Here is a 12,277-nt window from a genome sequence, read left to right as displayed (position 1 = left end):
ATGAGTGAAAGATTAAATGCAGCACGGAGTGCCCACAGGCCTTCTCCTTTCTCTGAGACTTACCTTTGCCTCAGAAGTCCTCAGAAGCTTCATCACCTCCCCTTCTCGGGCATAATCCAAGGGTGTGTGTCCCATTTCATTCCTCTGCAGGGGGTTGGCTCCTGGCAAGAAGAGAAATAGTCAAACACTGTATGAATGGTCAGTGGGGCCTCAGCCTTCCCTCAGAGGTGACTTGGGCCCTGATTTCAGAGGAACGAATTCCCATGGAAACAGGGAGCAACAAAACCTAAGAGATTGTAGAATGGTGTGAAAAACATGTCAAGGTACTCTGAGAGGACAGTCCTTAGTTCTCTGACAGACAGGTCAGGGTATCGGGGTTCCTGCACATACACGCACACATGTGCAGAAACATACCACCCACACTACTACTTACACAAAGATGCGTTATATACACATAGGTGTGTTGTACACAAATACACACACACCCCCCAAATACACACAGCTATCCTACCACCAATGCATCAGTCATTAAAATGCCCCTATGATCAAGCTCATTTGCATACAGATGAATATTCATTAATAAAATCATAAAAAGGGTTCCTTTCTAAAGCACAGAATATCCGAAAAAAGGTAAAATAGCCCCCCTTTTTTCTGCTCTCTGCTCCGCTCTCTCTCCTTTAATGCTTTTTTACCTTGGTATTTCCTGCCTACCAGAGTTAGCGGAGTCCTCTGGAAGGGAGTAGACATCACCAGGAACCTGGCTATGGTAGCCCCAAGGTTTGATGCTCTTACCAATGCTAACTGTTGGTGAGTATGTGCATGTGGGCAGGCATTTCTTCCAATCATTAGTTCCTGTGATTTGAGGACAAAGAACTTGGAGTATGATAAAAAGAAGGGGCTTGCCCAGGCCATACATCTACTTTCTTTCTGCGTTCTGGCAGCTGATGAGCCTATGTATCAAGTGTCTACTTGGTGCAATGTCTTGGCAGATTTGGAGGAAAGGCTCCCCTGACCTCCACACTGTTAGAATCTCCTTCCCAAAGCTCAGGTCTGAACACCTCACTCCCCTCTTCAAAAACTATACATTCCATTCAGTTTGGCAAACCTTGAATGTGTAGGGCTTGAGACACAGAAGACACAGAAGAATCAGATCTGGCCTGGCCCCCGGTCTCCCTGCTTTGAGAGAAGAAACATAAGAAAGTTGTGCCTTGAACAGAGCAGATGCTCAAGAACTAGGTACTAAATGGAACATTCCTTGATCTTTCTTGCTAAGGAAGTACAGTCTAAAAGTAAAGAAGGGTTAAGACTCAGCCCCTGCCATAAGGATATAGTGGGCTGGCTGGGAACACTAAATATGCAGGCAAACACACATCAGCATGGGGCCTGGCTCAAGGTGGGTGTCTAGCTACTGTTTGCTGATGGGCTGTAAAACTCAGCATTTCTCATTCCTAGGCTGTGGAAACATTTGTTCCAGGATATAAAACTATTCCTACTGAAGCTCTCTGCTTCTTAAAGGTCTATAAATTTATCAACAATTGTAAGCATTTATTAAGCATTTACACGTGGCTGTCTGCCTGGGCTGCAGAGGAACAGGTGTGGGAGGAGGAGGGAGTGGGGCAGAGAGCAAGAAGTAGGATCCAGGCCAAGGACACTTATTATCAATGAGAAAAATTAATCTTTTATACATGATCCTATTTTCTAATAGGAATTTGAAATAAAATATTTATATTCTTTTTTATTGATATAATTCACATACCATAAAATCCAACCTTTTAAAGTGTATAATTCAGTGGTTTTAAATATACTTACAGGGTTGTACAACCATCACCACTGATTCCAGATCATTCTTTTTTTTTTTTTTCAAGATTTTATTTATTTATTTGACAGAGAGAGAGATAGCGAGAGCAGGAACACAAGCAGGGGGAGCGGGAGAGGGAGAAGCAGGCTTCCCGCCAAGCAAGGAGCCCAACACGGGACTCGATCCCAGGACCCTGGGATCATGACCTGAACCGAAGGCAGACGCTTAACGACTGAGCCACCCAGGCACCCTCTAGATCATTTTCATAACCTTGAAAAGAAACCCCATAACCATTCCCCCTAAACCCAGCAACCGTTAGTCTACTTTCTGTTCCTATAGATTTGCCTATACTTGACATTTATATAAATGGAAACATACAATATTCGGCCTTTTCTGTCTGGCTTCTTTCAGCATGTTCTCAAGGTTCACTGATGTTGTAGTAGGTGTCATTCATGCTGCAACATGAAAGCAGGAATGCCGCATTCCTTTTCATGGATGAATAAAGCTCCATTCTGTGGATAGGCCACATTTTGTTTAGCCATTCATCAGTTGATGGGCATTTGGGTTGTTTCTCCCTTTGGCTATTGTGAACAATGCTGCTATGAACGTATGTGTACAAGTCTTTGCGTGGAGTGTTTTCACGTCTCTTGGCTATAAATCTAGGAGTGGTGATAATAGGGGCTGCAGGTATTTACTGAGCACTGACTATGTGCCAGACACTGAGCTCTGAACTTCATGTACACTGTATCACTTAAACCTTGCAACCACTGTTGAGAGGGAGAAATTAAAATCCCCAGGCTACAGACATGAAAACTGGGGCCCAGGAAAGTGAACCAACTAGCCCAAGGTCACAAAGCTAATTATCTGCTTGAACCAGGAGTCAAACCCATCGCCAGGTTTTCTCAACTCCAATTCTCCACACTCCCACGGGGCAGCCATGACACAGCCCTACTGAAATATCCTTCCCTGGCTTTTCAGCACTTACAGGATAAAGTGCCACCTCCCTGGTAAGAAGGGTATCTGTGTTCTTCCTAACTAGTAGGCAAGTCCTTAGGGGCTCTGTTGGAGTCTCATTCTTTCAATTCTATTGGCGGTGACTGGGTGTTTTGTATCTGCAGGGCTCTGTATGCAGGCTGATGGGGGATTGGCAAAACCAAGGAACAGTCTTCTTTTTTGTATTTCTTTTTTTTTTTAAAGATTTTATTTATTTGTTTGACAGAGAGACAGCGAGAGAGGGAACACAAGCAGAGAGAGTGGGACAGGGGGAGTGGGAGAGGGAGAGGGAGAAGCAGGCTTCCCGCTGAGCAGGGAGCCCGATGCGGGTCTCAATCCCAGGACCCCGGGATCATGACCTGAGCCGAAGGCAGCCACTTAACCGACTGAGCCACCCAGGTGCCCCTCTTTTTTGTATTTCTTGACCATTCTGTAGCAACTGATACCTTGGCCACTCTCCTTTGAGTTCTATAAAACCATTTTTTCAGGTTTTCCTCACACCCCTGTGATCATCTCTTGTGCAGACTTCTCTTCCTGTCTTTAAGATTAGGTGCTACCTAGAGTTTGCATCAAGGCACAATTCCAGCTTTCCAGAAGCTAATGGGGATGAGAGGTGACCAAACAACTACAACTTGGGCCGAATGTGTCAGTGTGCTAAAGGAGGGACAGACAGTACTGTGGGGGCCCAGGAAGGAATGGAGTACTAAGGGGCTTGTTCACCTGGTTTGGCCTTACCAGCCCATCCCTGGTCTCTCTGGTGCTCAACACTGAGGGGCTCCACAAGGCTGAGGGCCAGTGGCAGATGGCATCCTCCCCTTCCCCCCAAGTTCCTAGATCATGGCTAGGGCTGAAAGGGACCTACAATTCAGCAGTGGAAAGGCCTCCTTTCTTAGGCAGCCTCAAGGGGAACTCAGTCGCTAGATATGGGCTGGAGTAAAAGGGGGATCCATAAGGAGAGACCTATAGAAGGGAAAGACAAGAGGAGCGAAGAGAAGAGAAATGGAAGAGAAGGGGAGGGAGGAGAGGAAGGGGAAGTGAGAGAGAAGACAGTGGGAGAAAGAACAGAGGGTGAGATTAGCTGCGTCAAACAAGTGCTGTCAGTGATCTATATTTGCTTACAGAATGAAAAATGTGTGCCATAAACATTGGCCACTGAGTAATTTCTAGTAGGAGCTGTGTCACTTCTCATAAAGGATGGGATGGGGACAGGTAGGACATCTCTGCACCTGGGCCAACCAGCATAGGGATGCCTTTTAAAGCAGTGTTGGGCCTATCTCTAGCTCAGGAGGCTCTCGGTCAGTCCCCACCCCAGCCACTCCTGAGGGGGTTAGCCAGCCGGTTTCCCCAAGGTTCTGCAGCCTCAGGGCAGCACTTCTGCTCCCACTTTAGGAAGGCTGAGTGGGGGCACCATGGAAAATGTCCATCTAATATTAGGCCCCCAGCCCCCCACACCCTTGCTCTGATGCTCTGACTTGACTAATTGCTGTAATAATTGATAGAACCTGACTTCTACAACTGATCGATTTCACCTCCACGACCAACGGCCACAAGCCATTATACTCCAATAAATAACCACACTGGGTCTCACCCGCCTGCCCTCTCCGGGGGCATCAGGATAGCCCGTGCCCTGGCCTGACCTCCCCTTGTCTCCCACCCAGGGCCCCTCCGGGCCGAGCAGCTGGTCTAGAGGGTCAGGCCTCTGGGAGCAAGTGAGAGGGCCGAATGGAGGTGGGGAGTGCTAATCGCAGGCCATCCGTCACCTCCCACTGGCTGTCTGGGGCTGGGGCCAACACCTGGAGCACCCCAGGCAGTATAGTGCAGGACCCCTCCTCTCCTCTCCCTGCTCCAGATTAGTGTGTCCCAGCTTATAATATTTGATAAATAGCAGACTGGCTTCCTGGCAGCACTGCTGCGGCTGTGCCTGCCCGCTACAGCTGTGGAAGGTCACTCATTGGGGAAATATGTTTCTGTCAGTGGTATTGAAAAAAGTTTAGTGGAGTGACAGGCCTCAATTTTTCAAATTTTATTAACTCCATCCTCTTAACCATTTGTCTTGAATTCCTTCAGATTCTGGGGGACCTGTCAATAGGGCTTGGGTCAGGAAAGTAAGGTGTGTGTGTGGGGGGGTGGTATGGGCTGGTCCTGGCTGGTATCAGTGGCTGGCTTGGGTCTCATCATGTAAAGCAGTGGAAATGGTGTTGGTAAGACAGAAGGCTGGCCCACTGGGACCCAAGGAACCCCCTGCTCTTCTCTGGCATAGTGCCTGCCTTTGGTTTGACACAATCATAGATTTCCTGAGTGGAAAAACACCTTAATGGTGAGCTCTTCCAATTCCCTAAGAAGAGACGCCCCTCTACTGCATCAGAAACAGGTGGTCTCACCCTGGCTCCCCTGAATGTGCCCAGAACCTAGCCCCGAGCTCATGGTTCTCCAAGGGGTTCCCCCCACTAAACCAAGGACAGAACTCAGTTTCATATGAGTTCCAACCTCTCCCTTCAACCTCACTCCCACCTTGGTCTTCCGGCAAACACCTGTTCATCTTTAAAAACCTGGTTCAGGCTTCTCCAATAAACCTTCCTGGTTTCCCTCCCATTCCAGGTTTGGAATCACCGTTTGTGCTCCCACAGGCCCTTCTGCTTCTACCTTAGTGATCATTCTGCGTGGAAACAGTCTGTCTGCATCCAAGACTGAGAGCTCTTCGAAGTCAGGGATCATGTCTGATCCACTGCTATATCCTTGCTACCCAGCACAGGGCCTGGCACAGAACAGGTTTCACTAAGATTTACCAAATGAATGGATTTCTTTTCAGGGACTATCTTCTGAGGCCACACAAAACATGGCTGCTCTTCCGGCCTCAGAAGAGCCCTCTGACAGCAAGTGTGTGATCATGTCACTGACTCCTGTAAGCCAAAGCTCCTGGTCTCTTTTCTCTCTGGGAAATAAGGTCAGGTCAGGCCCCAACATCCTCTAGGCTCTGTGGGCAGGAAGTGGGGAGGAAGTGGTGGGACAGACTGGCTCACTTGCCCATCCTTGGTGGAGGGCTGAAATTACGGTGGGGGAGGCAGCTTGTTACTCCCTCCACCCTTGTCACTACCCGTTCTGGCCCTCTGCCTACCTCTGTGAATATCAAAGAAGATAACGCTAGCCTAAGAAGGCTTTAAAAAAACACAACAGTAACTACCCTATACAAATGGGTTAGGCTGTATTATTCATTAATACTGACATGCTCACACACTCCCCACTGCCCCCTACAGTTCTATTAGCCATACTGGCCTTCTAGTGATCCAGGTCTACAACCACTGAGTTTCTGTGACTCACCCCTTCCCCTACATGTAGTTGGCTCCCAGCCCTCTAAAAGAGCACTGGGTGGGGGAGCTTGCTGGGGTGGGGGTTACCACTCCCTGGCTGTGTGATCCAGGACACTTTCTTCACTTCTCTGGTGGTAATGATTGCTGCCTTGCCTACCTCTAGGGGTTTTGTTTGGACTGAGTAAAATAAAAAGCTTGAAAATGATTGGTGGGGAAAAAAAGACTGTATAATGTTCTTTATAATAATGTTTATATTCACTCTTCCTTCCATTTTTACTGCTAGGTCCTTTACCACCTTCATCCTGATTTTCACTATTTCAGTAGTTTGTTTACCCCCCATTTAGAAGTTTTTTGCTGAATATAAGGGAAATTTTTCCAATAATCAAAGATGTCTGTCAGTGTGGAGCGATCTACTCTTTCTGGTTGTGAGTTCCCCACCAAGGAAGCATTCCTAGAAAGAATGACCACGTCAGAGAAACCACACGCCTTCCCTGTCTCCACACTATTGTTTGGGCCATTCTTCACGCCTGGAAACCCGCTCCTTATCTCCCTGACTACCCCTTGTTCAAGGTCCCTCCCTCTGGGAAGCCTCTACCACCCTCCAGCTCTCAATGCTCTCTGTCTGTCCATGGGCTCCTGTTGTCTTTCCAACACCCACCCTTTCCTGGGGGCCTATCCCTGTTTAGTCCTCACAGCTAGTATGCATGTAGCCCCTCAGGTCAGAGAGAGAAGAGACCTGTCCAGAATGCGGCGAGAGGCTGAGTGGAACCAGAAAGAGTCCCAGTTCCCTGATGTCTTGTCCTGAGCTATTTCCATAAATCATACCAGTGAGCATTCTCAAGATACATACACACACATACCTGTGCACTTCTAGATCCGCCTCCCTTGTGACCAAAAACCTCTACCCAGCACTCACTACATGCCATATCCTGTGCTGACTCCTTCCATGTATTTCATTCTTAACAATTTGAAGAAAGCAGAAGAGGTATTATTTTTCCCATTTTCCAGACGATTTAACGGAGTCTGGCAGAAGAGCGAGATGAAAAGAGATAAGCTAACATTTGCTGGGTATAAGGCCTTTCTTTGTACATAGTGTCTGAATTATTCATCATACAAAGACTCAGAGAAAAGAGGCTCAGAGAGCTGAAGTAATTTGCCCATGGTCACCCAGCAGACAAACAGTAGAGCTGGAATTTAAAGCACAGATTTGTTACACTAGTCTTTCTTCTGTATTTGTTTGCAATTTTACATAACCAATTTTTTTTGTTGTTGTTTCTTAAAGAAGCCAGGTCTGGTTTTTCCACCACATAGTGCTACTTTCCAAAGACCTGATGACTCAAAAACAGGCAAATCATCTCTCTTCTTCCCTTCCAGTGTGCTGATATGCTCCAAAACCAAGATAATAGGAGGATTTCTAGAGGTAGGTTTGAGATAGACAGTTTTGTAAGGGTACAAAATGGGGTTCCTTTTCCTCTCATTCAGGGCTTCCCCATCTGGGGACCAGGTGAATAGTGACCCACATTAACTGACATCCTAGAAGATCATCTCCAAGTCCTAACTCCCCAATGGACACAGTCAGTTGGGGTCCCTTGCCTTCAGAGAGGGGTATATCTGAAGTTCATGGAACAGAGAGCTACTGCCTCATGACTGGATCCAGCCATTCCATTAAAAACCACTGAGTACTGATGCTGGGCCAAGTGCTGGGGACACAGTAGAATCAGACCGGTTCTTGCCTTTGGGCAAGACTCCCAGACTGATGGGAGACAGGACAGAAATAGTGACAATGCAGTGTGGTGGGGCGGACAAGGGGATGAGGATGATGACTCCCCTCCCCCCAATACAAGGGAGATACATACTGTGTAGCTGGGGAGATGGGAAGCCACAGCACCAGCCAGAGAAGAGCAGAGGTGTTACAGTGCATAAGCACTAAGGAAAAAGAGACTGGAGAAGCCTGGGGAAGGGAAGGTTAGAGCCCAAGATGGTCATGGAGACTGTGAGTGGGAGAGTGAGTGCTAGACCCAGGCCTTCTAGTCCAGGGCTCTTTCCACCTGCCCACAGTCTTGGGCCCCACCCCCAAGCTTTTAGTTCCAAGTGACCAGAAGGACTGGACCACACCAGCTGTCACTATTCTCTTCACTGGTGGCAAACTCCCGGAAACTTTCCCAGGCCACTCTAGCCTACATGGACCATTTCCTCCTTTGAACCCCTAGAACACTTAACTGATCACACACTTTTTATATACATATGTCTCATCTCCAGAATCAGATGTATTACTAAAGGGATGCCCTGTGAATATCCAGAGAAGGAAATGGTGATGGTCGCCAGGCAATGAGGATGGGGTCACAGAAACCAAGTCATGCCAGACTAACCTCATTCCCTTTCTTCATCAGGATTATCTGTTTGCTCAATCAGGTGCAGTCAGGGCAAATGTGGACTTCATCAGACATTTGATGGGATATCTCAGGACAACCTGAGGACATGATGGAGAATTGTGGGCTGGGTGCCAGTACAGTGTGGAAGGTTAGTAGTGACTGGTGGACTAATCAGACCCAAGGGGAATGGAGTGACTAATGGATCATAGGTGACCTGGAAGGAAGTTTTGAGTGGCAGTAAATAGGGTTGGTCTTGTTTAGTATGTTTATCCTTGACAAAAATATCATAGGATGGTCTGTTCATCAAATCTGTAGGTGTCAGGTTAGGGTGGGAAGAGCCAGACACACCTGGTGGAAGGCTGACATTAAGAGCTGAAACAAATGAGATGAAAAGTAATGGAGATAAATGGGAAGTTATGGGTTTTAGAAGAGAGACAAAGTAGAGATGGTTCTGGGAAGTGTGATCAAAATAGGAAAGGGGTGGGGGCCTGGCTGGCTCAAGTGGAAGAGCATGGGACTCCTGATCTCTGGGTTGTGAGTTCAAGCCTTACCCTGGGTGTAGAGATTACTAAAAAAATAAACAAACTTTAAAAAAAATAGGAAAGGGTTGGTAAGCCACATGAGAATAATGGGTTAAGGAACTGGAGGTTCAGGATGGAGAAAAGATAGCTTAGAAGAACATGCCTGCATCTTCAGGTACTGGAAGGGCCAGCAGTGGAACAGGGATTAGAGTCATTCTACATAAGCCCCATGGTAAAGTTAAGAACCTTGGAAGCAGATTCTGGTTGAATATAAGAAATTTCTAACCATCATCCAAAGATAGATTCTGAGCAGCCTCAGGAACAAATGAGTTCCCCAGCACTGGGAGTGTTCAAGCACTGAGTGGATGACCATTTGGTAGATCTACTACTTACACCTCAGCTTATGGAGGTTTTTTTTCCAAGACTAATTGTTAATTTGTGTTTATTCATTCAGAGATACTTTTTGAGAACCTTTTATGTGTCTGGCATCAAACTAGGTGCTAGGAACACAAAGGTGAGTAAGAAGACACTGTCCCAGCTCTTAAAGAGCTCCTGGTCCTGCTAGGAGAAGATGGGTAAGTTTATTTCAAGAGTATCTTGTGCCTCGATTACAGGCCTCAGCACAGGGAAGGCTGGCTTCAGCTTAGATTAAACCAGAGAGATCCTGTAGAAATCCAAACACATACTTGATTACTAAAGGCCATAGCTTAATCAAGCCAAATCACTTGCTTAAACCAACTACTGGCTGTGGGAACAGAAGTATACAGTGAAACACAATTTGTGAATTTTTGTGCATGATACTTTGCTCTTAGAGTCTGAGATTTGGTCTTTGGCTAGGACTTGTTTATGTACCTACAGATTGTCTTACAAGTGGCTGTGATGTCAGGGTGAAGTGATTTAGCCAGCAGGGCTACCCAACTCTCCATTTCTTACCCACCCTATGGGGACTGCTTCAGCACAGACATAAACATGCTCCTGCCGTTACCTTATTGCACTCGTCACAGGGGGAGGCTAGAAGGCTTGATTCAGGGATATGATTGGATTTTAAATCCCAGTCTCACAGGATTTTAATTACTGGTCTGGGGCAGCAGGGATAGGCGCTGGCTGCCTTTGGATGGAGGAGGTCGATACGCCACTCCACAACATATTGAGCCACAATGCCTGCAGACTCTATTGCTCTATTTAATCATCTTTTGCAAAATTTACAGTGGAACAGGAGGGATCAATACAGAATTTATCACATTCTCTTGTAAATATGAGCTAGGAAAGAGTTCCAGGCAGTTTGTTACTGAGTGGGAGGGAACATGTCTGTGTACAGCTGGGTATTAGGAGAGGAGACAAAATCCATACTTCTTGGCATACGCTACAGATGCTCAGCCGGCCCCCCTTAAGTCTGAAAGCAAGTTCAATGGGAAGAACACAGATTCATTCATTCACTCATTCATTCAATCAACCAACCAACACTCCAGAGCACCTATTTTATGCCAGACTCTGTAGAGACTCTGGGGATACAGACTGGTAATTCTGCTCATGAGATCATAAGCAGAGATATACCACAATGGCTGTGCTACTTACTAGTGAATGGAGGAACTTGGGCAAGTTACTTAACAGTGACTTTGTTTATACATATGGAATATGTAGATAATAAATCAAATTCAGTTATTTTAATTATTAAAAGAGATAAAAGCCTTAATATAGAGCTTAGTACACAGTAAGGACTCAATAAATAATAGCTATTGTTACTTTTACTACAATTACCATTATTATTTTTTAAAGATTTTATTTATTTATTTGAGAGAAAGAATGAGATAGAGAGAGCATGAGAGCGGGGAGGGTCAGAGGGAGAAGCAGACTCCCTGCTGAGCAGAGAGCCCGATGCGGGACTCGATCCCGGAACTCCAGGATCATGACCTGAGCCGAAGGCTCAGAAGGCAGTCGCCCAACCAACTGAGCCACCCAGGTGCCCTACAAATACCATTATTAGGCATTCCTTCCTATGATGCAGCTCACCAATGGTCTATTGCAGAGATGGCGTATTGAACAGGGAGACAGCCACCCCATCTCTTGAGCAGACAGAAGGGAGACTGGGATGGCCTTCCACACACTAGACACCTGACCAGAGCTGCTGGTAGCTGAATGAGTGGAGCAGCGGGGTAGAGGGTGTCTAAGGAGGAGATACATTTGAAGCTCTGTTTTTTTGAAGCTTTGACTGTAATGCTGGAAACAATAAAATAGCCTCCTAAAACTGCCGTGGGGGGACAGAGTGAGAAGTGATATACTTTATGGGGGTAAGCCAGGGAAAGTTATACAGAAGAGAGGTAAATGAGTTGGCTCTTAAAGACTAAGTAGGAGTCTGACAGGTAGAGAAGCAGGGAAAGGGCATCCTAGGCTGAGAAAAGTGGATGTGCAAAGATTTGGAGGCAGGAAAGACTCTATCCTAGGGAAGTAGCCTGTGAGTGGGCCTGTGGTAGCAAAAGTTCCTGTCTCCCCAGACCCACCTGGCTGCAGGGATCCCCTGGTAGGCCTACCAAGCTCTGGTCCCAATCCTGAAGCAAACCATCATCCCCAGCCCCTCTTAGAGATAGGGCGGCAGAAGATTGATGGGGTGCTCTAGGAAGACTTGCATGTGGGTTAAACATCTGGGCTTATCTTACAGGCACTAGGAATTGCTGAAGGTTTTCAAACAGAGGAGTGCCAGGGTTTGCAGGGTATAGGCTGGTTTGCAGGGGAAGTAGGGAGACCAACAAGAAGACTGTTACAACTGGCCAGGTGAGACTGAAGTCTGAACTAGGGTAGTGAGGACAGAGGAGAGAAGATGGATTTGAGAGAAAATTCTCAGATAGACAGGCTTGATGAAAAATGAGAGTGAAGTCATCAGACTTACTTAAAATACTTCCTTGTTTGGTGACCAGTAGTTGATGCTGCCAGTCACCAAATAGGGAATATGGAAGAGTCGAGTCTGTGGAGGGTTGGGTTTGGATACACTGAATATGAGATGTCTACAGAATATTAAGCATCAGCAGAGCTATTGGAGACATGAAAATGCCTGGCTTGTTGTAAGGCAAATATGTAGGCCAGTCTGGTTAAAAAAGAGATGGTATGGGGCGCCTGGGTGACTCAGTTGGTTAAGCGACTGCCTTCAGCTCAGGTCATGATCCTGGAGTCTGGGGATCGAGTCCCGCATCGGGCTCCCTGCTCAGCGGGGAGTCTGCTTCTCCCTCTCCCACTCCCCGTTTGTGTTCCCTCTCTCGCTGTGTCTTTCTCTGTCAAATAAATAAATAAAAT

General features: G+C 46.7%; 1 protein-coding gene across 5 annotated transcripts in view; it reads right to left on the bottom strand.

The window, feature by feature from the left end:
- The window catches only part of CLPB (ClpB family mitochondrial disaggregase), a 169,314-nt gene that overhangs the window by 64,846 nt on the left and 92,191 nt on the right, over window positions 1-12,277 (bottom strand). For all 5 annotated transcript variants that reach the window (XM_045894361.3, XM_064576973.1, XM_045894365.3 and 2 more), the window contains one exon: window positions 64-161. In XM_045894361.3, the coding sequence (XP_045750317.1) occupies window positions 64-161 (98 nt within the window). The remainder of the gene's footprint in view (window positions 1-63; window positions 162-12,277) is intronic.

The sequence above is a fragment of the Mirounga angustirostris genome, unplaced genomic scaffold, assembly GCF_029215605.1.
Source record: "Mirounga angustirostris isolate CCGP_5_RB_7025 unplaced genomic scaffold, mMirAng1.0.hap1 SCAF_13, whole genome shotgun sequence".
NCBI lineage: Eukaryota > Metazoa > Chordata > Mammalia > Carnivora > Phocidae > Mirounga > Mirounga angustirostris.
This window is presented reverse-complemented; position numbering and strand designations above follow the sequence as displayed.